The sequence below is a fragment of the Dendrobates tinctorius genome, unplaced genomic scaffold (assembly GCF_039654945.1).
Source record: "Dendrobates tinctorius isolate UK_male_01 unplaced genomic scaffold, ASM3965494v1 ptg000022l, whole genome shotgun sequence".
Lineage (NCBI taxonomy): Eukaryota > Metazoa > Chordata > Amphibia > Anura > Dendrobatidae > Dendrobates > Dendrobates tinctorius.
Genome location: NW_027361690.1, coordinates 7,997,445 through 8,023,446, shown reverse-complemented (window position 1 = coordinate 8,023,446; position 26,002 = coordinate 7,997,445). Strand labels below are relative to the sequence as shown.

The following is a 26,002-nucleotide window of genomic DNA, read 5'->3' as shown; positions in this document are numbered from 1 at the left end:
CAAACAGAATAGCAAATAAACCACTTAGCTGAACATGCAGGGACAGAGCTGGAGAAATCAGACCTCAGGAGGAACAGGAAGCAAATCACCAGCAGGGATAGAGGGAGTCGGCTGTCTTAAATCCCAATCTGAAACCCCAGATCTCCTATCGTCATCATCATTATCAGCTGGCAAGCCTCTGTCAATCAGATCAACTTATCCACCACTTGGTCCCAAATCTGCTGCATTCTCTCTACCACAGAGTCCCCACTTGGGCAGGCCGAAGATTCCACTTGCCCTGAAGAAAATCGAGGATGAAACCTAAAGTTACAGAAAAAAGCGACATCAAAGTGGCAGAACTAGCTCTATTGTTTAGCGCGAATTCGGCCAAGGGCAAAAATGAGACCCAGTCATCCTGATCAGCAGATATGAAACATCTTAAATAGGACTCCAAAGTCTGGTTTGTTCTCTCAGTCTGCCCATTGATCTGAGGATGAAATGCAGAGGAGAAAGATAACTGAATTCCCAGCTTGGAACAAAAAGCTCTCCAAAATCTGGAAACAAACTGGACTCCTCTGTCCGACACAATGTTCTCAGGAATCCCGTGCAACCGAACCACCTGTTGTAAAAACAAGGGCACCAACTCAGAAGAAGATGGAAACTTTGGGAGTGGTACAAGATGGACCATCTTAGAAAATCTATCACAAATCACCCAGATAACAGTCATTCTCTGAGAGACAGGAAGATCAGAAATAAAATCCATTGAGATATGGGTCCATCATGGCCTCCTGGGCACCGGCAGGGGCATCAACAACCCACTAGAACGAGAACAGGGCTTGGACCGAGAACAAGTCCCACAGGACTGCACAATATTCCTGACATCACGAGATAAGGCAGGCCACCAAAAAGACCGACTCACCAAACCCCTGGTACCAAAAATACCTGGATGACCAGCCAACGTGGAGCAATGAATTTCAGACATTACTCTTTTCCTCCACTGGTCAGGGACATACATTTTTCCCATAGGGCAACGTTCAGGTTTGTCCTCCTGAAATTCCTCCAGGGCACGTCTCAAATCAGGTGAAATAGCGGAAAGAACCACACCCTCATTTAGAATGGTAGTAGGCTCAGTCACATCAAGAGAATCCGCAAAGAAACTCCTAGAAAGGGCGTCCACCTTAACATTCTTAGTGCCCGGAAGAAAAGAGACCACAAAATTAAAACGCGTGAAAAACAAGGCCCACCTAGCCTGTCAAGGATTCAAGCGTTTGGCTGATTCAAGATAAATCAAATTCTTGTGGTTGGTGAGAACCACTGTTGTGAGTTCATTTTCCCCTTCACTACTGAGGCCCGAGGAACTCCCTCTTCTGGTGAAGAAAGGTAGTGAGCCTGATTGTCAAACACCTGGGGCTGATGATGATGACTGGCTGAGTGGAGTTAGTGACTGGATATAAGGCTGCCGACGCCCTTCTGGCCTGCGGGTGATTTCTCTGTGGACTTCTAGAAAACCAGTCTGATTCCTGCTCATCTAAAGCTAAGATTTCTGCTTTGCCTTTTTGCATTAGTGTTTTGTTTTCTTTGCTTTTCTGGATTCTGCCATTCCCTGCTGGGGTGAGCTGAATCTCCTTTTGCCTGTTGCTCTGTATTCAGAATATTCCTGAGTACTGACATAGCCTTTTTTGAAGCCTAGCGTCTTCAGGGCCTTTTTTACTGTCAGTTTGTTGGCTCTTGTTTTCATAGGGTTTTTTCACGGATTGCAGACAGCAGCCTTCCTGTCCTTTCCTATCTAAGCTAGCTTGGGCCCCATCTTTGCTCAGTCTATCTTTCTGTCTGTGTTTTGTTCTTTCTTCTTGCTTCACCGTCATTATATGTGGGGGGGCTGCCTTTTGCTTTGGGGTCTGCTCTGGGGCAGTTTAGATTTCCCTTTCTGTCTTTAGGCTATGTAGTCCTCCGGCTGTGATCGAGGGGCCTAGGGCATCGTAGGAGCCCCCCACGGCTACTGCTAGTTGTGTTGATAGGTTCAGGGGTCTGCAATCCGATAGCTGCCAACTTCTCCGGTTTTCTGGACTTAGCTTGCATTTCTATTTTTGCCTCCTACGGTGACTCAATCATAACAGAATCACCCGCCATACCGCAGATCCTAGGGTACTCAATTGCAGGAAAGAATTGTATTAAAAAAAAAAAAAAAAGTGTGTATATTTTTTCCTCTATATCTCTGAGGCCGTAGGGGGAATTTTTTTTTCTCTCAATGGAGATAAAGCAATTGTCTGATCGTGTGGAGCAGCTCGCTGCGGAAGTGCGGGGAATTTCCGCCTACCTTGCTCATTCACATGCTGCTGAACCAAAGATTCCTACACCTGATGTATTTTTTGGGGATCGGTCTAAATTTTTGAATTTCAAAAATAATTGTAAATTATTTTTTGCCTTGAAGCCTAACTCGTCAGGGAGCTCCGCGCAGCAGGTTAAAATTGTCATCTCTTTGCTGCGTGGCGATCCCCAGGATTGGGCGTTTTCTTTGAAACCAGATGATCATAGTCTGACTAATGTGAACGCATTTTTTCAGGCCTTGGGGTTGTTGTATGACGAACCTAATGCCATTGATCAGGCTGAAAAGACCCTGCTGGCATTGAACCAGGGTCGTGATTATGCAGAATTGTACTGTGAAAAATTCCGAAAGTGGGCAGTACTTACTACCTGGAATGATAATGCCTTGGCTGCTCTCTTTCGGAAGGGGTTGTCAGAAGCCGTAAAAGATACTATGGTGGGATTTCCTGTTCCCTCTGGTCTTGACGATTCTATGTCTTTAGCCATTCAGGTTGATCGGCGTTTGCGCGAACGCAGAGCTGCACGAGAGGTGTTGCCACCTGTTGAACAGATGTCTGAACCTATGCAATGTGATAGAGTTTTTTCCAGAGAGCAGCGTCAGGAGTTCAGAAGGTGTAATAAGTTGTGTTTTTTCTGTGGAGATGCCTCGCATATTATTTCTGTCTGTCCTAAACGCGAGAAACGCCTTGCACACACGTTTTCTGTTGGTGGTGTTCAACCTAAGTTTCTTCTGGCTATTACTCTGATCTGCTCCCTGTCCACATTTTCCGCCAAGGCTTTTGTGGATTCGGGAGCAGCTCTAAACCTAATGGACTTGGATTTTGCTAAACGTTGTGGATTTCCGATGACACCTCTGCAGACGCCTATCCCTTTGAGGGGGATTGATGCTACTCCTTTGGCTAAAAATAAACCTCAGTTTTGGACCCAGGTGGTAATGCGGGTCGCCCCAGACCATCAAGAAAATTGCAGGTTTTTGGTGTTACATAATCTGCATGATACTATTGTTCTGGGTTTTCCCTGGTTACAAATTCATAATCCAGTTTTGGATTGGAAATCTGTGTCTGTGGTGAGTTGGGGTTGTCGCTGTGCCTTTAGTGAGGCTCCGGTGTTTTCCACCTCTCCTCAGTCGCATGATGTTCCTGATTATTTGGCGGACTTTTATGATGTATTTAGTGAGAATGAGTCTGCATCTCTGCCTCCTCATAGGAGTTATGACTGTGCAATTGAACTGAGCCCGGGGTGTAAATTTCCCAAGGGTCGGCTCTTCAATTTATCTGTACCCGAGCACGAGGCTATGCGATCCTATATTAAGGAGGCGTTGGAGAAGGGTCATATTAGACCATCCTCGTCACCCTTAGGTGCCGTTTTTTTTTTTGTAGCCAAAAAGGATGGATCATTAAGACCTTGTATTGATTATCGTGCTCTCAACAAAATTACTGTTAAATATCAGTATCCGTTACCCCTGATTTCTGATCTATTCTCCAGAGTTAAAGGTGCTTGCTGGTTTACCAAGCTTGACCTCAGGGGGGCGTATAATCTTATTCGCATTAAGCATGGGGATGAATGGAAGACGGCGTTTAATACTCCGGAGGGACATTTTGAGTACCTGGTGATGCCTTTTGGGTTCACTAATGCCCCTTCTGTCTTCCAGTGCTTCATGAACGATATTTTCCGAGATTTTGTCGATAAATTTTTGATTATCTATCTGGATATTTTGATCTTCTCCAAGCATTGGGATTCTCATGTGGAACATATTCGGACTGTGTTCCGGATCTTGAGGGAGAATTCCCTGTATGTCAAAGGATCTAAATGCCTTTTTGGAGTACAGAGGATTTCTTTTTTGGGATTTATTTTGTCCCCGTCAACTATTGAAATGGACCCGGCCAAAGTACAGGCCATTTACGATTGGGTTCAGCCCACTTCTTTGAAGGCCCTCCAGAAGTTTTTGGGTTTTGCTAATTTTTATCGGAAATTTATAGCAAAATTTTCTAGTATTGCCAAGCCACTGACTGATTTGACTAAGAAGGGTGCTGATGTGTTAAATTGGTCTCCGGAGGCTGTTTCTTCCTTTCAGGAGCTGAAGCGAAGATTCACCTCCGCCCCGGTTTTGCGGCAACCTGATGTCTCACTTCCGTTCCAGGTAGAGGTGGATGCTTCTGAGATTGGTGCAGGAGCTGTTTTGTCCCAAAAGGATCCTGTAACATCTAAAATGAATCCCTGTGCTTTCTTTTCCCGAAAGTTCTCTCCATCTGAACGTAACTATGATGTGGGGAATCGGGAACTGTTAGCCATGAAATGGGCATCTGAGGAGTGGAGACATTGGTTGGAGGGAGCTAAGCATCAAGTCGTGGTCCTCACTGACCACAAGAATTTGATTTACCTAGAGTCGGCTAAGCGCTTGAACCCTAGACAGGCTAGGTGGGCCTTGTTTTTTACACGTTTTGATTTTGTGGTTTCTTTTCTTCCTGGAACTAAGAATGTCAAGGCTGACGCCCTCTCTAGGAGCTTCTTTGCTGATTCTCCTGTGGTGACCAAGCCTGCTACCATCTTAGGCGAAGGGGTAGTTCTTTCTGCCATCTCGCCCGATTTGAGACGTGCTCTGGAAGAGTTCCAGGAGGACAAACCTGAGCGTTGTCCCAGTGGAAAGTTGTATGTTCCTGACCAGTGGAAGAAGAGAGTGATGTCTGAAGTTCATTGCTCTGCTTTGGCTGGTCATCCAGGTATTTTTGGTACTAGAGATCTGGTGAGTCGGTCTTTCTGGTGGCCCTGCTTGTCTCGTGATGTCAGGAATTTTGTGCAGTCCTGTGGGACGTGCTCCCGGTCTAAATCGTGTTCTCGCTCTAGTGGGTTGTTGATGCCTTTGCCTGTCCCCAAGAGGCCATGGTCCCATATTTCAATGGATTTCATCTCTGATATGCCTGTCTCTCAAAGGATGACTGTTATTTGGGTGATTTGTGATAGGTTCTCTAAGATGGTTCATCTTGTACCACTCCCTAAGTTGCCGTCTTTCTCTGAATTGGTGCCCCTGTTTTTACAACAGCTGGCTCGCTTGCACGGGATTCCTGAGAACATTGTATCTGACAGAGGAGTCCAGCTTGTGTCTAGATTTTGGAGAACTTTCTGTTCCAAGCTGGGTATTCAGTTGTCCTTCTCCTCTGCTTTTCACCCTCAGACCAATGGGCAGACAGAGAGAACAAACCAGACCTTGGAGTCATATTTGAGATGTTTTATTTCTGCTGATCAGGATGATTGGGTTTCATTTTTGCCCTTGGCCGAATTTGCTTTAAATAATAGAGCTAGTTCTGCCACTTTGATGTCACCTTTTTTTTGTAACTTTGGGTTTCATCCTCGATTTTCTTCAGGGCAGGTGGAGCCCTCTGCCTGCCCAGGTGTTGACACTCTGGTGGAGAGAATGCACCAGATCTGGGACCAAGTGGTGGAAAATTTATCTCTCTCCCAGGAAAAGGCCCAGCGGTTTTCCAACCGATATAGGACCATTGGTCCCCAGTTTAAGGTTGGTGATATGGTGTGGTTATCATCAAAAAATATTGCTATGAAGGTGGCTTCTCCTAAGTTTAAGCCTAGATTTATTGGACCTTACAAGATTTTGGAGATTATTAATCCGGTCTCTTTTCGTTTGGCTCTTCCTGTCACATTTAAAATCCATAATGTGTTCCATAAATCTTTGTTGAAGAGGTTTGTTGAACCTGTTGTTCCGGGGGTTGCACCTCCAGACCCTGTATTGGTTGAAGGTAACATGGAATAGAGAAAGTATTGGATTCCCGTCTGGCTAGACGGAGACTCCAGTATTTGGTTAAGTGGAAGGATTATGGTCAGGAGAATAATTCCTGGGTCTCTGCCTCTGATATTCATGCCAAAAGATTGGTGCGTTCCTTTCATCGGGCTCACCCTGATCGCCCTGGTGGCGTGGTTGAGGGTTCGGTGACCCCTCCTCAAGGGGGAGGTACTGTTGTGAGTTCATTTTCCCCTTCACTACTGAGGCCCGAGGAACTCCCTCTTCTGGTGAAGAAAGGTAGTGAGCCTGATTGTCAAATACCTGGGGCTGATGATGATGACTGGCTGAGTGGAGTTAGTGACTGGATATAAGGCTGCCGACGCCCTTCTGGCCTGCGGGTGATTTCTCTGTGGACTTCTAGGAAACCAATCTGATTCCTGCTCAGCTAAAGCTAAGATTTCTGCTTTGCCTTTTTGCATTAGTGTTTTGTTTTCTTTGCTTTTCTGGATTCTGCCATTCCCTGCTGGGGTGAGCTGAATCTCCTTTTGCCTGTTGCTCTGTATTCAGAATATTCCTGAGTACTGACATAGCCTTTTTTGAAGCCTAGCATCTTCAGGGCCTTTTTTACTGTCAGTTTGTTGGCTCTTGTTTTCATAGGGTTTTTTCACGGATTGCAGATAGCTGCCTTCCTGTCCTTTCCTATCTAAGCTAGCTTGGGCCCCATCTTTGCTCAGTCTATCTTTCTGTCTGTGTTTTGTTCTTTCTTCTTGCTTCACCGTCATTATATGTGGGGGGGCTGCCTTTTGCTTTGGGGTCTGCTCTGGGGCAGTTTAGATTTCCCTTTCTGTCTTTAGGCTATGTAGTCCTCCGGCTGTGATCGAGGGGCCTAGGGCATCGTAGGAGCCCCCCACGGCTACTGCTAGTTGTGTTGATAGGTTCAGGGGTCTGCAATCCGATAGCTGCCAACTTCTCCGGTTTTCTGGACTTAGCTTGCATTTCTATTTTTGCCTCCTACGGTGACTCAATCATAACAGACCACAACTTGATGTCTAGCTCCCTCCAACCAATGTCTCCACTCCTCAAATGCCCATTTCATGGCAAACAATTCCCGATTCCCATCATAGTTGCGTTCAGATGGGGAGAATTTGAGAAAAGAAGGCACAGGGATTCATCTTAGAAGTCACCAGATCTTTTTGGGACAAAACGGCTCCTGCACTAATCTCAGAAGCATCCACCTCCACCTGAAATGGGAGTGAGACATCAGGTTGCCGTAGAACCGGAGCAGAAGTGAATCTCCGCTTAAGCTCCTGAAATGCCAAGACTGCCTCTGGAGACCAATTCACCACATCAGCGCCCTTTTTGGTCAAATCAGTCAGTGGTTTAATTAACAATACCAGAAAAATTACTTATAAATTTATGGTAGAAATTAGCAAAACCCAAAAACTTCTGGAGAGCCTTCAAAGAAGTGGGCTGAACCCAATCATAAATGGCCTGTATCTTGGCCGGGTCCATTTCAATAGCAGACGGGGACAAAATGAATCCCAAAAATGAAATCCTCTGTACACCAAAAAGGCACTTCGATCCCTTAACATACAGAGAATTTTCCCTCAAAATCCGGAACACAGTCCGGACATGTTCCACATGAAAATCCCAATCACTGGAAAAGATCAAAATATCATCAAGATAAATGATCAAAAACTTATCCACAAAGTCCCGGAAAATATCGTTCATAAATGATTGGAAGACAGAAGGGGCATTAGTGAGCCCAAAAGGCATCACCAGGTACTCAAAATGTCCCTCCAGAGTGTTAAACGCCATCTTCCTTTCATCCCCAAGCTTGATGCGAATAAGATTATACACCCCCCTGAGGTCAAGCTTGGTAAACCAACAGGCACTTTTAACTCTGGAAAATAAATCAGAAATCAGGGGTAACAGGTACTGATATTTAACAGTGATTTTGTTAAGGGAACGATAGTCAATACATGGCCTTAATGAACCATCTTTCTTGGCCACAAAAAAAACCCCAGCACCTCAAGGTGAAGAGGATGGTCTAATTTGACCCTTCTCCAACGACTCCTTGATATAAGATCGCATAGCATCATGTTCGGGTACCGATAAATTGAAAAGCCGACCCTTGGGAAATTTACACCCGGGCATTAACTCAATTGCACTAACTCCTATGAGGAGGCAAAGATACAGACTTACTCTCACTAAATACATCAGGAAAATCAGCCAAATAGTCAGGAATATCATGAGACTGGGGAGAGGTGGAGAAAACAGGAGTGTCACTAAGAACACATTGACAACCCCAACTCACCACAGACACAGATTTCCAATCCAAAACAGGATTATGAGTTTGCAACCAAGGAAAACCCAGAACAATAGTATCATGCAAATTGTGCAACTAACTCCAGATCTCCAATCGTCATCATCATTATAAGGTGGCAAGCCTCTGTCAATCAGATCAGCTCCATTACCTCCAGTAACCACCAGAGGGAGCCTAGAAAGAGAACTCGCAACCCCTCTGTCGATCTGACTAGCTCCACTACCTTCAGTAATAACCAGAGGGAGGCCAGAAAGCGAATTCACAACAGGTTTAGGTCAAGTGAGGAAGGGGCCATGTCTTTTTCTTTTATCTTTATGGCCTTTACTGGATATCTAAGCAGATAATTTACTTCAAAGCATGCAATGGACCATTGTCATGCATAAAAATCATAGTTTTCTTTAAAAGTACAGACTTTTCCTGTACAACTGCTTGAAAAAAGGTGTCTTCTAAAAACTTGCAGTAGGTTTGGGAGTTGATTCTGACTATCTTCAACCTGAAAAAGTCCAACTAGCTCATCTTTAATAATACCAGCCCATAGCAGTACCCCACCTCCACCTTGCTGGCGACTGAGTCAAAGTGGAGGTTCATATTCAATTCTGATATAGACAAGAGTCTCTCTCATCTCATCAGTCCATAAATAAGAAAAATCTATTTACAGGTATTTCCTGGCCCAGTTTTGATGTTTCTACTTCTATGTCTTGTTCAGAAGTAGTCAGGTTCAGCCTTCCTTATGGATCGCCCACCAGGGTAGTGGGGTACTCGGTACCGGGCCGGTATCTCAGAAGGAAGTGTCACAGTAGCGGTGACCCGGTCTGTAGCCCTGGGCATCCATGTAAAAGGGGTTAAGCATGGCTGGTTAAAGTTTATAAGTGGATGATACGTGACGCCACCAGTGGTGATCAGCAATTAAGGGGTTAAGCCGATTCTGCAGGCAGATCCTCTGGGACAGATGGTATAAGGCAGCAAGATGTAATAGCTCCTCACAGGTGGAGCTGTGGTCCCAGGGCAGTGGTAATAGGTGTTGAGGAAGAGGGTGTAGTGTCTGGCACAGAGATGTAGCAGTGCTGGAGGGTTTGCAGGAAGAATGCAATGACACAACAGGGTGCAGTTTCCGTTACCTTTACTGTGCTTTGTAAGTGCAGTCCAGGGTCTAGATCACAGATGGAACAGAGGCTGGCCAGCTTCGAAGCAACTTAGGAATCTCTCTATGCAGATGGGTTGTGTAGTCTCCTTTCTAGCGCTTATTTGAGGTACATGCAGTACTGAGTTACACTGAAGTTCCACTTGCTTGCTCTCTTTTAGAACTCCCTCGTATGGCAGACAGCTGTAGCCTTCTTCTTCTGGCTCACACGTTGCTGTTGTGCCTCCGAGTCTTATGTGGGAACAGAGCATTTACAGCTTCCTATTCCTCCGCTTTCTGCTGCAGGAACATCAGTATCCGTACAACCTTGGAGACCGGACTCCAGATCATGCGTTACAGCTAGAAGTGAGCCTGAACTCTGCTCAATCTTCCAGCTCTTTTCCTCATGTCCACACACGTTTCCCTCCTCACACGAACTAACTAATTTCCCCTTCCTGGCCCCCAGAGAGCAGCTCCTCCCCCAGTTTTGGTTCTGAGCTCCCTCTGCTGGCCTGGAGTGGGAACCGTGCTGTGTGTTGAATTTAACTGATAGAGAGACCCTTCATTGCTTCCAAGCATGACATCACACTCCCTAGGAGGAAGGTAATGCCACTGTGGCGACCATACTCCTGGGGGCGCCACACTTACCTCGTCCATGTCTCTGAGCACTGAACACCTTGTACTTCTGGACTATGATGGCACTGAAGGATAATGGGTTCCTGGTTGCTTCATATTTGATTCTCTTTTGGCAGATAATATGCATTTTGTTTCTCAACATGTTTATTGCAACCCTGTTGACTATTGGTAGCAAAATGTTTGATGGTTCTGTGATCACACTGCAAAATCTTATCAATTTTAAGAGCTCTGCATCCATCTGTAAGACTTGTAACCAATTTTTGACTTTTCAGAGTCAGATAAAATGGGCCACAAAAGAGATTTAACTGATGAATAACAAACTAATAATTCTGCACATTTTGATAAAGAGCGTTGCTATTCCTTCCACTCTCCCTCATTACACAGACACACATCACCTGACCTGCTTCATCCAATAAGGATTCAAGTTTATTCAGCTTCAAGTTGGAAAACATGCAAAAATGACAGCATGGTCAAAATACTCACTGAATGTATATTATACGTATGTGTGGGTTTTCTTCATTAATTATTATTTATTATTATTATAGCTCCATTTATTCCATGGCGCTTTACATGTGAAAAGGGGTGTACATAATAAAAATGAGCACGGTAATCTTGAACAGTACGAGTCACCGACTGGTACAGGAGGAGAGAGGACCGTGCCCCGAGGGCTCACAATTTACAAGGGGTGAGTGAGGATACAGTAGGTGAGGGTAGAGCTGGTCATGCAGTGGTGTGGTGGAGCGAGGGTTACTGCATGCTGTCGGATTATCGGAAGAGGTAGGTCTTCAGGTTCTTTTTGAAGGTTTCCACGGTAGGCTAGTTCATAAAACACTTTCAGATTGGTATGTTAGTGGAAATTAACTAAAACTTATTAATTAATCACTGCAATATAAATATTAAATGGAATTTCCTGGTGTAAAAATAGAGAGAAAAAAACATTGTGACTATTCATGAAATGAGTTCACCTAACCCCCAGATACATTACCTTTATTTTGCCTTTTTAGCTCCCTTTCAGCCCCATGCAGCCATCTTTCTGGTCTATTATTACTTACATTCTTGAGGCCTGTTAGAGCTCCCTCTGTGCTTCTAGACTACATTTCCCACAAGGCATTGAGCACTGGCTTTTCTATTGGAGCTTAATCGACCCCAAGTTCATTCACTCCATTATTACCTACACACTCCCACTACAAAGCAACAATCTTAGACTCCTTTCGTCTCAAGAAAGCTAAATCTCTGCTCCTGTTTGAACTGAGGTGGCAGGATCACATGTGACAGCTCTGAAACACTGGAAAATTTTAGGGGGAAACTTTAATCAGTATGCACCCCTCAAGCTGCCATTCAGTGGCGGTGAGGTTACGCAGAGCAGGAGGACTACGTGGCACAAAACAACTAGTCCTCTAATGATAATCTTCTAGTGAAAAAACAGTGATTTTATTGAAAGTACAACAAGCAACCCAGTAAGTGACACATTGCTGGAATCAGGCGTTCTGCCACTACATCATACTGCACTCAGATTAAATAGCAAAACTCTGTGGACAGGTTCCCTTTAACCCCTTAATGTACACTGACGTGCACAGTCCGTCATGGGAGGTTGTAACTTACCGCACCAGGACGGATTGTGCACGTCATGGCTTTGAACTGTAACTGCATGTAAACACGCAGTGACCGTTCAGTGCCGACAGCTGAGAGGCACGACAAGGGTGCAGGGACCCTTGCATACGGTCCCTGCACCCCAAGCTCTGTGACTGGTCAGTCAATCTGACTGACCAAACACAGCAGCGATCGGGCAGGAGAGGCTGAGATTTCAGAGTCTCCTTCCCAATCTCAGTGCAGGAGCTCAGCGCTGCAGTGGTTGAGCTTCTGCACTGACAGCTAGGAGCGGCGCTCCCGCCGCCCCTGGCTGTTGACTCCCTCACTGCTGCGATCGCAGCGTTCAGAGGGGGGAGGCAGAGGGTAGGGGGGCTCCCTCTGCCTCAGGTCGGCGTCCCCGCGATTTAATCGCAGGGCCCGACCTGTGCCATGATGACCCGGAGGTTTAACCTCCGGGTCATTCACCTGCGGAAAGCTGCAGAGACCATGCTCACAGCATGGTGTCAGCAGCTTTCAGCATAGGTATAATGCATTAAAATGCTGGAGCATTGTAATGTATTATACCGAAAGTGAAAGTCCCATAAAGGGACAAGGTAAAAAAAAACTTTTTTAAAAAAATATTAAAAAATAATGAAAAATAAAAAAAAATCCCCTAAAAATTCATATTTTTATGTAAAAAAAAATTAAAACAAACAAAAAATACACATTGTGTATCGCCGCGTCCGTAAAAATCCCATCTATAAAAGTGCCATGCTAGTTAACCCCTTCAGTGAACGTCGCAAAAAAACACACCAAAAAGTAGCAAGTTATACTTTTTCCAAGCGGTATGATGATACCGCTTGGAAAAAGTGCAATAACACGCGATCAAAAAGACGGATAAAAATAAACATGGTACCGCTGAAAACGTCATCTTGTCCCGCAAAAAACAAGCCATGATACAGCGTCATCAGCAGAAAAATAAAAAAGTTATAGCTCACAGAATAAAGTGATGCAAAAATAATTTTTTTTCTATAAAAGTTTTTATTGTGTAAAAAAACACCAAAACATAAAAAAAATATATAAATGAGGTATCGCTGTAATCGTAGTGACCCGAAGAATAAAGCTGCCATACTAGTTTTACCATAGGCGGAACGATGAAAAAAAAAAAAAACAATTCCTGAATTGCTAGTTTTTGTTCATTCTGCCTCCACAAAAATCGGAATAGAAAGTGATCAAAAAATTTTATGTGCCCGAAAATGGTACCAATAAAAACGTCAGCTCGTTCCGCAAAAAAAAAGCCCACACAAGACTCTGTTGGCCGGAATATGGAAAAATTATAGCTCTCAAAATGCGGCGATGCAAAAACTTCTTACGAAAAATTCATCCATAAAAAAGTGCCTTTTAGTGTGTGACAGAAGCTAAACACGAAAAAAGCATAGAAATCTGGTATCGCTGTAATCGCACCGACCTGAAGAATAAAGTCGCCTAATCACTAATACCGCATGAGGAACGGCGTAAAAAATAAAACCAATTCTTCACCTTTTGTGGATTTGTGCATTCTGCCTCCCAAGGATCGCAGTAAGGCGATCACAGTGGTTTACCCCCACATATGGGGTATCAGCGTACGCAGGACAAATTGCACAACAACTTTAGGGGTCTAATTTCTCCTGATACCCCTTGTGAAAATAAAAATTTGGGGGCAAAAAGATCATTTTTGTGGAAAAAAATATGATTTTTTTATTTTCACGGCCCTACGTTATAAACTTCTGTGAAGCACTTGGGGGTTCAAAGTGTTCACCACACATCTAAATAAGCTCCTTGGGGGGTCTAGTTTGCAAAATGGTGTCACTTGGGGATTTCCACAGTTTAGGTACATCAGGGGCTCTGCAAATGCAACATGACGCCCGCAGACCATTCCATCAAAGTCTGCATTCCAAAACGGCGCTCCTTTCCTTCCAAGCTCTGCCATGCGCCCAAACAGTGGTTCCACCCCCACATATGGGGTATCAGCGTACACAGGACAAATTGCACAACAACTTTTGTGGTCCTATATCTCCTGATACCCCTTGTTAAAATAAAAATTTGTGGGCAAAAAGATAATTTTTGTGGAAAAAAATATGATTATTTTATTTTCACGGCTCTACGTTATAAACTTCTGTGAAGCACTTGGGGGTTCAAAGTGCTCACCACACATCTAGAAAAGCTCATTGGGGGGTCTAGTTTCCAAGATGGGGTCACTTGTGGGGGGGTTTCCACTGTTTAGGCACATCAGGGGCTCTCCAAACGTGACATGGCGTCCAATCTCAATTCCAGCCAATTTTGCATTGAAAAAGTGAAATGGCGCTCCTTCCCTTCTGAGCTCCGCCATGCACCCACACAGTGGTTTACCCCCACATATGGGGTATCTGCGTACTCAGGACAAATTGCACAACAACTTTTGGGGTCCTTTTACCCCTGGGAAAATAAAAATGGGGATGAAAAGATCGTTTTTGTGGAAAAAAATATGACTTTTTAATTTTACGGCTTTATGTTATAAACTTCTGTGAAGCCCTTGAGGGTTCAGAGTTCTCATCACACATCTAGATAAGTTCCTTGGGGGGTCTAGTTTCCGAAATGGGGTCACTTGTGGGGGGTTTCCACTGTTTAGGCACATCAGGGGCTCTCCAAATGCGACATGGTATCCGATCTCAATTCCAGTCAAAAAAGTCAAATGGCGTTGCTTCCCTTCTGAGCTCTGCCATGTGCCCAAATAGTGCTTTACCCCCACATAAGGGGTATCAGCGTGCTCAGAACAAATTGCACAATAACTTTTGGGGTCCTGTTACCCTTGGCAAAATAAAAATTGGGAGTAAAAAGATCATTTTTTGGAAAAAATATGATTTTTTAATTTTCCGGCTCTACGTTATAACCTTCTGTGAAGCCCTTGGGGGTTTAAAGTGCTCACCACACATCTAGAAAAGCTCCTTGGGGGGGTCTAGTTTCCAAAATGGGGTCACTTGTGGGGGGTTTCCACTGTTTAGGCACATCAGGGGCTCTCCAAACGTGACATAGCATCCAATCTCAATTCCAGCCAATTTTGCATTGAAAAAGTCAAACGACGTTCCCTCCAGAAAACTGGTCAGGGAGAGATATCTTAGGTTCTGGTTGAGCCTGAACCTGTGCCGAGGCCCAGAACCCCACTAACTGCTGCAGCTGCTGCACCACCTCACCCCGCAGCATCTTGAGCTCATCCGTGAGGGACTGAAGCAGTGAGGCAAAGGACTGCATTTGGGCCAAGGCTCACCAGGTTGGTTAGAATGTCACAGGGCAGTAAGGGGAAACAGTTGATGTGGAACCATGGCCCCTAAACTGCCCCTCAGGCTAAGGGGGTGCCCTGTCTTTCCTTAACTTGGGGGTACACTTAAAGGTAGTGAGGCCCAAGTCCCCGACCTGTCCCTCTCTCCTGTTTAGCCCTAAGCTAAAAGGCCCCAACCCCCTCCCCAGGAGGTGAGACAGGGAAAAAGTGTACTGCACAAAACACAAAGGAAAGATACAACAGACAGGGTAAAACAAAACAAAATTTAGCTTGCTCTGCTGCAATGCTCCTGTACAGCAGAGATAGCCACTTGACAACAGCAAACAATTGAAGCACCACAGAACTCTGCAAGTTCCTGAACTCCAGCTTGGTTGGTCTCCCAAGAGCAAGTGTATAACCAACAGTGATCTACAGCACCTGATGACCTTTTATAGGAAGGAGGGGGAGTAGTCACCACCTGCATGGATAAATAATCACCATGCAGTAACTATGCAGTAACACCAGCAGCCATCGGGGGGAAAACCCATCAGCAGACCAACTACAGTTGTAGTAACACCAGCGGCCACCGGGGGCAAAAACTCATATTGACCCCCGATGGCCGAAAAGGAAAAAAGATTTAAATGTGAGGAAATCCAGATTTGACACAGATCCAAGAAATGGATCGTGACAATTAGTCAGGTGACAGATTCTTATTTTAGAGATCATTGGTCCTCAGTAATCTACATACATACGCATAGAAATATCACTGAACTATAGTATGCAGCCATTTTAAATATTACTGAGCACAAACCTGGATGGGGCTGTAGAAAATCAGAAAAAAATGGTCTGATGTTTTCCAGAAACACTATCACTCTTTTTCATGGGCTGTATCTAGTTTTACAGCTCAACTATTTACATGAAAGGGTCTAAAAACTGCAATGTTCAGCACAACCCCTAACAAGAGTGGCACAGTTTTGGGGGGGGGGGGGACAGAACACAATGCAGACCACCTAAGCCATGATGTATTGCTGTACTGAGGTCTGTACATATGCAAAAAGATAAAAATATAAAGTACATTGATGAGAAATTATTTCTGTAAACTTTGATCAGATTATACAAGCTCCTAAACCTTTTACATTTGACGCAATGAACTTTGTACCTTATCTGCATTCCTTTTCTACAAGAGCACATGTCCTTCCGCAGGAAAAGACTATTGAGCGTGACAGTGGAAATCAGGAAGAAAAGCTGCTTTACAGTCTGCTTCTGGAGCTCAGCATCCATGCCGTGCTGACACATGGTAGTGTAAAAATAACTCAGCTGCTGGAGTATTGAAGTCATAGTATATGCATCTGTATCGTCTATACTGGACGAACGCTTTCGGAACCCTGTAGGCTTTGCCACCGATATCCCGTGAAGACTTTCATATTCCAGCATCCCAGGTACTAGAACATAATACATGATACATCAGTCTACATCACAATCCAACTACAGTGCCTGGAAAAGTATTCATACCCCGTGAACTTTACAACATTTTCCACATTACACCCACAAACGTAATTGTTTTTTATTGTATTTTTTATTGTGATATTCCAATACAAAGAAGCAAGTATTTGTGAACTGTAAAGGAAATGATATATGGTTTTCTAAATATCTGAAAAATATAAATCTGAAAACTGTGACATGCATTTGTATTCAACCCCCTGTAGTTTGACACCACTAAATAAAATCCTGGAAAACTTCACGGTGTATGAATACTTTTTCAAGGCACTAGTACTAGTTTTGGGTGTTTTCTTTACCAATCATTGGCTGCAGATTATTCTCCATCACAGTGATGAATTGGTGGTAGATCCGAATAGCCAAATCACTGATAATCTGCCTGTATTCTGATAAATCAAAGTTCTTCAGACAGTTCTTATTCTGAAGGGGAGCATTATATTTCATGAACTCCTGCAAATAAATCATGCAACAATGTTAAATTTGCTTTTTCAAACAGATAGAGCTGTGGACAATGTGTTATTGCCTGAAAATCACATAGAAACTAATACAAAAGAGAAGAGAAAATACTTCCCATATGTCATTTAGACTAGGCACACACACATAAAAAGTGGCCAGGGATGGATTTCTTTGCAGCACAATGCACTCTTGTAATAACCGCCACATTGTACACATTTATGGTCATCTATGTGATTAAGTAATGTTAAAAAAAAAGTCAGCCACCTCTATGTAGATGTCTAAGGCCGGGATCACACATGCGACAAATACGGCCGAGTCTCGCATGTTAATACCTGGCACTGCCGCCGGCACTCAGGAGTGGAGCGTGCAGCTGCATAGTAATACATGGAGCTGAACGCTCTGCTCCTGAGTGCCGGCGGCAGTGCTGGGTATTAACATGCGAGACTCGGCCGTATTTCTCGCATGTGTGATCCTGGCCTATAGGAGAGTCTGAATACTAATAATATCAGTGTTTGGATCAGTTCTGGAAATGTCTGAATTTGTGTAGCTGAATTCTCTTAACTATAAAACTCCTTTGTTATACAATAACATAAAATGAACCAGTCTGCACTTATTTGACAGAAAATATAAGAACAACATAATATTTGTTTATTTATTTTACTCATTTATATAGCGCCATTAATTCCACAGCTCTTTACAGACATTACAAGGGGTCCCCGATGGGGCTCACAATCTAGATTCCCTATCAGTATGTCTTTGGAGTGTGGGAGGAAACTGGAGGAAACCCACACAAACACGGGGAGAACATACAAACTCCTTGCAGTTGTCCTTGGTGGGATTTGAACCCAGGACCACAGCGTTGCAAGGTTGAAGTGCTAACCACTGAGCCACCATGCCACCCAATATGAATAGGGAAATTGTTATAGGTGACATTCCCAAGGAGAATATTCTAGCAAAAGGTATCCTCTGTGTAGAGCCAGCCAGTTGTACATGTTGTATTACCCCTATCTGACTACACTGAGAGTGGCCACAGTATTGTCCGCTTGGAGGAGAGATTTGCCTCAAATGCAAGATGGATTGACTCTCTCCCCTATTATGTCCTTATAAACTAGTTTATTTAATTTAAATGATCAGATTCCCAAAAGACATGATGGGTGTTCTGATCACAATAAATGGTGTTTGTTGGGACTGACAGACTAGCACGTTTCCAAAACTGGAAATGAACTTTATGTTACTGGATGATAATATCCCATCTCTTATGCAATGTAAAACATTTGTGCACCTACACTGTGGGGTCCAAGACAAACTTTACACCCATTGATCTAGTCTACTTGCACCACACAATTTAAAGAGAACCTGTCACCAGGAATAACACTGTTAGCCTGCACATTAACCCCATATGTGCAGGTTAACAGTTATTCCTGGTGTCAGGTTTGATTTAATGTGCCTTAAAAAGATACCCCCATTGTACCCATGAGTAAAAATTCACACAGGCATTGTCCCCTGCCTTTATCTACTGCCTGTATTCTGTGTTGTCTACTGTTTTGCATTTGTATTCCACTGCACTTGGTCAGATTTTCCCTTTTATCTTTCCTTTTATAAAATTTTCTTGTAGTTTAAAAAAATTAATAATTTTGCATAAAGTCAGAATTTCTAATGTATTTTAGAATCTATCTTTAAAAAAAACTTCAAAATTAAAAAAAAAAGGAACAAGAAAGCTCATAACCTGCTATCAAGTCTCCTGAGGCTGCCACAGGTGGATATAAACCAGCAGACGGTTTAGTTGAGGCAGAGCCACTGATCTGTATAGGAAGGCCTTTTTTACCCACATGATATTTGAAGCAATTATTTGCATCTCTGAGGTTTGATGTATGACTTACCTCTTCTCCACTGTACTGTTTCAAACAGTTGAGGAAATGGTGGACGTTGGACAGCCAGAAAGACATCATTTCAAAATCATCATCATGTTCCTACAGAATGAGGAAGGACATTCATTTAAAAACAAGAGACTAACATCCAGAAATTAATTAAAGAAGCACTCCTCCTCCCATCAAAGTTTTTATCCTCTCAATATATTGCAGTCATTATATTATATTGCACTGTGGACTTAAAATTGCCCCTTTTACCTTTCTACCCAGTTACTTCTCATTTCTCTGCTCTACGTAGAACCAGGAGGTTACTTTTCCCTGCATGAGACATCTCCCGCTTCAACTCCTGACCAAGCTATTCTATTCCCCCCTTCACGCCCTCCCACGCAAGGGACTTTGCAGTGATGACTCCTGCAGTGAAAATATACTTCTTATTTCTACATAAAGCATGGAATATTTAGTCAAGTGATGACATAGATCCAATTAAAAAGAGAAGAGTTAACTGGGTAGAAAGTCAAAATTATCAACTGTAAATACACAGGGCTACAGTGGGGCAAATAAGCATTTGATACACTGCAAATTTTGCAAGTTTCCCCTACAAAGAATGGAGAGGTCTGTAATTTTTATCATAGGTAAACTTCAACTGTGAGAGACAGAATCTAAAAATAAAAACCAGAAGATAACATTGTATGATTTTCAAATAATTATATTGCATTTTATTGTATGATACAAGTATTTGATCACCTATCAACCAGCAAGAATTCTGACTCTCACAGACCTGTTAGTTTTTCTTTAAGAAGCCCTCCTACTCTGCACTCATTACCTTTATTAATTGCACCTGTTTGAATGCGTTACACTTGTCCACACATTTAATCAATCACACTCAAACACCTCCTCCATGGCCAAGACCAAAGAGCTGTCTAAGGACACCAGGGACAAAATTGTAGACCTGCACAAGGCTCAGATGTGCTACAGGACAATAGGCAAGCAGCTTGTTGAGAAAGCAACTGTTGGCCCAATTATTAGAAAATGGAAGAAACACGATATATAACTGTCAATCTTCCTCGGTCTGAGGCTCCATGCAAGATCTCACCTTGTGGATTAAGGATGATTCTGATAAAGGTCAAGAATCAGCCCAGAACTACACGAGAGGACCTGGTTAATAACCTGAAGAGAGCAACATTACAGTCAGTAACATACAACACCGTCGTTGATAAAAAATCCAGCCGGGCACGCTAGGTCTCCCTGCTCATGATAGCACATGTACAGGCCCATTTGAAGTTCACCAATGATCATCTGGATGATCCAGAGGAGGCATTGGAGAAGGTCATTTGGTCAGGTGAGACCAAAATAAAACTTTTTGTTATTAACTCCACTCTCCGTTTTTGGAGGAAGAAGGATGAGTACAATCCCAAGAACATGGTCCCAACAGTGAAGCATGGTGGGGGAAACATCATACTTTGGGGGTGCTATTCTGCAAAGTGGACAGGAGGACTGCATTGTATTGAAGGAAGAATGGATGAGATCATGAATCGCTAAGTCTTCCAGCATGACAATGACTCGAAACACACACCAGGGCAACTAAGGAGTGGCTCCGTAAGAATTATTGGACTAGCCAGTATGCAGACCTAAACCCAGTAGAAAATCTTTGTAGGGATTTTCTGGATTTTTTTTAAGATTATGTCTCTCACAGTTGAAGTGTACCTATGATACAAATTACAGACCTCTCCATTCTTTGTAGGTGGGAAAACTTGCAAAAGTGGCAGTGTATGAAATATTTATTTTCTCCACTGTATATAATATGATGACTTCAATATACTAAGAGGATAAACATTTTGATGGGAGTGCTTCTTTAATCCCTTTGGATACATCCAAGGTCGGTAGGTGCTTAACAATTTTGTACATATGGCTATGTCATGGCACTTTGATGCCAGGTGTCAGCGAATTCTGACAGTTGAAACGTGGCATTTTAACCCCCAAACTGCTATTGCACCATTTAGAAAGCAGGGAGAGGGAGGGAGTCCCCTCTGCCCACCGGTCACCATTCCTGTGACATTATCTCGGGGGCCCAACCGTTGCCAAAGTGACCCGATGTTGTTATGACAGTGCGCAGTGCATTATCTAACTAACTTGTGTCTGCAGGGCTGACCAGGTTCTAAAACATAACAAGGCTCCTGCATTGCAATGCTTTATAACAGCGATTATACTGCAAAAAGTGAAAGTTCCATAGTGAGATTACGTAAAAAGGTAAAAAAAAAAATTGTAAAAATATTTCTTTTAAAAATCATAAAAAATAAAAATATATTGTACCCATAAATACATTAAAAAAATACAATAAAAGTAACAGTACACATGTTTGGTATCACCACATTTGGAACAACACGACCTATAAAACTGTTCCACTAGTTAACCGTTTCCGTGAACAGCGTGTAAAAAAAAGGCAAAACATGGTGCTTTATTATCATACTGCTGAACAAAAATTGGAATAAAACACGATCAAAAAGACCAATGTAAATAAAAATTGTATAGCTCAAAACGTCATCTTGTCCTGCAAAGAAACAGCTGCCATACAGCTCCATCAGTGGAAAAATAAAAAAGTTATAGCTCTCAGAATAAAGCTATGCAAAAATAATTATTTTTTGTATAAAGTAGTTTTTATTGTGTAAAAAAAAGCGCCAAAACAAAACAAAAACCTATAGAAATGTGGTATAGTTGTAATAACACTGACCCGAAGAATATAGCTGCCTTATTCATTTTACCACACAGAGAATGGCATAAAAAAACAAAACAACAAACAATTCCTGAATTGCTGGATTTTGTTCAGTCTGCCTCCCAAAAATGTCATGTGCCGAAAAATGGTACCAATAAAAACGTCATCTTCTCCCACAAAATACAAGCCCTCACATAACTCTGTAGGCAGAAATATGGAATAATTGTAGCTCTCAAAATATGGCGATGCAAAAAGTTGTTTTTGCAATAAAAAGCATCTGTTGACAGTAGCCAAACATAAAAAAATATATAAATCTGATATCGCTGTAATCACACCGACCCGAAGAATAAAGTCATCTACCGTATGTACTCGAGTATAAGCTGACCCCCCTAATTTTGCCACAAAAAACTGGGAAAACTTATTGACTCGAGTATAAGCCTAGGGTGGAAAATGCAGCAGCTACTGGTAAATTAAAAAAATAAAAATAGAATTAATTGAGACATCAGTAGGCTAAATGTTTTTGAATATACATATTGAATCAGGAGCCCCACATAATGGCTCAATACAGTTCATGATGACCCAATAAGATGCTCCATAGAATAATATGCCCCATATACTGCTCCATAAAGGTTATGGCCCCATAAGATGTTTCATAGATTATGCCCCATAAGATGCTCTATAGAATAGGCCCCATATGCTGCCCCCATAAGATGCTCCATAGATTATTATGCCCCCATATGCTGCCCCCATAAGATGCTCCATAGATTATGCCCCCATATGCTGCCCCTATAAGATGCTCCACAGATTATGCCCCCATACAGTTGTGGCCAAAAGTATTGACACCCCTGCATTTCTGTCAGATAATACTCAGTTTCTTCCTGAAAATGATTGCAAACACAAATTCTTTGGTATTATTATCTTCATTTAATTTGTCTTAAATGAAAAAAACATAACAGAAAATGAAGCAAAAGCAAAACATTGATCATTTCACACAAAACTCCAAAAATGGGCCAGACAAAAGTATTGGCACCCTCAGCCTAATACTTGGTTGCACAACCTTTAGCCAAAATAACTGCGACCAACCGCTTCCGGTAACCATCAATGAGTTTCTTACAATGCTCTGCTGGAATTTTAGACCATTCTTCTTTGGCAAACTGCTCCACACGGTCAAGCAGTCCAGTGCCAGAGGCAGCAAAGCAACCCCAAAACATCAGGGAACCTCCGCCGTGTTTGACTGTAGGGACCGTGTTCTTTTCTTTGAATGCCTCTTTTTTTCTCCTGGAAACTCTATGTTGATGCCTTTGCCCAAAAAGCTCTACTTTTGTCTCATCTGACCAGAGAACATTCTTCCAAAACGTTTTAGGCTTTTTCAGGTAAGTTTTGGCAAACTCAAGCCTGGCTTTTTTATGTCTTGGGGTAAGAAGTGGGGTCTTCCTGGGTCTCCTACCATACAGTCCCTTTTCATTCAGACGCCGACGGATAATACGGGTTGACACTGTTGTACCCTCGGACTGCAGGGCAGCTTGAACTTGTTTGGATGTTAGTCGAGGTTCTTTATCCAACATCCGCACAATCTTGCGTTGAAATCTCTTGGCAATTTTTCTTTTCCGTCCACATCTAGGGAGGTTAGCCACAGTGCCATGGGCTTTAAACTTCTTGATGACACTGCGCATGGTAGACACAGGAACATTCTGGTCTTTGGAGATGGACTTATAGCCTTGAGATTGCTCATGCTTCCTCACAATTTGGTTTCTCAAGTCTTCAGACAGTTCTTTGGTCTTCTTTCTTTTCTCCATGCTCAATGTGGTACACACAAGGACACAGGACAGAGGTTGAGTCAACTTTAATCCATGTCAACTGGCTGCAAGTGTGATTTAGCTATTGCCAACACCTGTTAGGTGCCACAGGTAAGTTACTGGTGCTGTTAATTACACAAATTAGAGAAGCAACACATGATTTTTCAAACAGTGCCAATACTTTTGTCCACCCTCTTTTTTATGTTTGGTGTGGAATTATATCCAATTTGGCTTTAGGACAATTCTTTTTGTTTTTTTTCATTTAAGACAAATTAAATGAAGATAATAATACCAAAGAATTTGTGTTTGCAATCATTTTCAGGAAGAAACTGAGTATTATCTGACAGAATTGCAGGGGTGTCAATACTTTTGGCCAGAACTGTATGCTGCCCCTATAAGATGCTCCATAGATTATACCCCTATATGCTGCCCCCATAAGATGCTCCATAGATTATGCCCCCATATGCTGCCTCTATAAGATACTCCATACATTATGCCCCAATATGCTGCCCCCATAAGATGCTCCATAGATTATGCCCCCATATGCTGCCCCTTATAAGATGCTCCATAGATTATGCCCCCATATGCTGCCCCTATAAGATGCTCCATAGATTATTCCCCCATATGCTGCCCCCATAAGATGCTCCATAGATTATTCCCCCATATGCTGCCCCTATAATATGCTCCATAGATCATACCCCTATATGCTGCCCCCATAAGATGCTCCATAGATTATGCCCCCACGTGCTGCCGCTGCTGCATTTAAAAATGAAAAAATGACATACTCACCTCTCCGTCGCTGGGGCCAGGTGCCAGTGTCACTGCTGGCACCTGAGATATTCACCTGTCCCCCGGTCCGTCGCTGCTTGCTGCTGTCTGGCACGTTATCTGTCAGTGACGTTCAGACTGCAGGGGGCGCGGCGCGCACTAAGCACGTCACCGTGCCCTCTGCTGTCTGAACGTCACTGACAGATGACGTGCCAGACAGCAGCAAGCAGCGATGGACCCCGGACAGGTGAGTATCGCTATACTTACCTGTCCTGGCAGGTCTCTGCAGCCCCCAGCTTCTCCGCAATCTCCCTTCCCGCCTTCAGCGGTCACGTGGTACCGTTCATTACTTATGAATATGCGCATATTCATGAGTGTAATGACCGGTACCATGTGACCGCTGAAGGAAGGGAGATCGCGGAGAAGCTGGGGGCTGCAGAGACCGTGCCAGGATGGGTAAGTATGACCTGACACCCCCGCCCCCCCTCCTCCTCCGACCGCCTGGTGTATATGACTCTAATATAAGCCGAGAGGGGGACTTTCAGCCAAAAAAAATGGGCTGAAAATCTTGGCTTATAATCGAGTATATACGGTAATTATTACTTGAGGAATGACGTATAAAATAAATAAAACAAATTCTTCACCTGATGTTGATTTTTTCTTTCTGCCTCCCAAAGGTCACAGTAAGGCTTGGCATACATTATCCTGCGCTCTTCACTGAACACTTACACCGGGGTTTCCGAGTAAATCTCTGAAATATGTGGTTAAGATGGAACCCCCGGCGGAAGATTCTCTATAATGAGGCAGATGGAGGTACTGTGGACGCCGTCTGGCCGCCTATGATTCGGCGCTGTCTGTCTTTTTAGGCGTGCATGAAAGTGCGGCCCGCCACGGTTTTGGGCATTTTTGAAAAGAAGGACACCACTGAACAGACGCCAGATGGAGCCCGGAGTAACTCGGCTGCCTCATTACAGTGAATGGGTCCCTTGGGGTTTTCATCTGAATCACGTCACTAGGAGATTTAGATGGAAACCCCAAAGTAAGTGCCCAGCGTAGTGCGCCGGAAAAATGTGATCCAAACGTTATGCAAAATGTTCCCAATAAAATCTTCAACTCAATTCACAAAAAAAGGAAGTCCCCACTCAGGTCTGTCATCTGTTATGTAAAATATAGGGGGCTTCCACGTTACTAGTAGTACAAAGTCTCTGGAAAAGCAAAATGGCTTCAAAAGAAATTCAGCAAATTCTACATTCCCAAATCCAAACGCCCCCCTCTCTCTTCTGAGCCCCAGTGGGCCTACCACTTTAATGTCCACATGTTTAACATTTCTGTAGCAATGAAAGACCGCCTAATTTACGGGTGTGCATGTCTCCAGAAGCATGAGTTGGTCACTACAGAAAACTAGTCACAATGACGTACTGGGCATTACACCATACTGGGGACTCCTTTTGGAAGTGCATTGAGCAGCAGGGTGGTGTGCTGGTAAAAGGGGGGAAAAAAAAAATCTCTTTTAAATCTTCTGCCTGAGCGAGTGTGACCTGAGTGTAAGTGCGAACTGTGGTAAGTGTGTGACTTGTGATTCAGTGAAGAGGTATTTGGAAAACCCTTAACAAATACCTGTGTGAGTTGCTGAATTGTGGGTTGATGAGTGCTTTCTACCTGTTCAATTTTGGGAGGGCTTGGGGGCTTGTTAAACATATTTTTCTCTCTACAGGGTTAATCTCTTATTTTACCATCTGTGTTTTTAAGGGTTAACTATATTGCATTTAAATCTTGAGGTGTAACGATATTCACAAGGGGTTAATTAAGGGTGGGAGTTCATAATTAAGGGTTTATAAGGGGCAGCTGGTTGGGGCTCAACTCCTTTTGGAAGTGCATTGAGCAGCAGGGTGGTGTGCTGGTAAAAGGGAAAAAAAAATCTTTTTAAACCCCTTCACTACCA

General features: G+C 43.3%; 1 protein-coding gene across 1 annotated transcript in view; it reads right to left on the bottom strand.

Annotated features, from left to right (window-relative positions):
* MYO5C (myosin VC) overlaps positions 1-26,002 on the bottom strand; it is a 483,348-nt gene that overhangs the window by 19,680 nt on the left and 437,666 nt on the right. The window contains exons 36-38 of the mRNA XM_073568417.1: positions 18,799-18,888; positions 16,762-16,912; positions 16,125-16,407 (exon numbers count right to left, since the gene is read on the bottom strand). Coding sequence (XP_073424518.1) covers positions 16,125-16,407; positions 16,762-16,912; positions 18,799-18,888 — 524 coding nt within the window. The remainder of the gene's footprint in view (positions 1-16,124; positions 16,408-16,761; positions 16,913-18,798; positions 18,889-26,002) is intronic.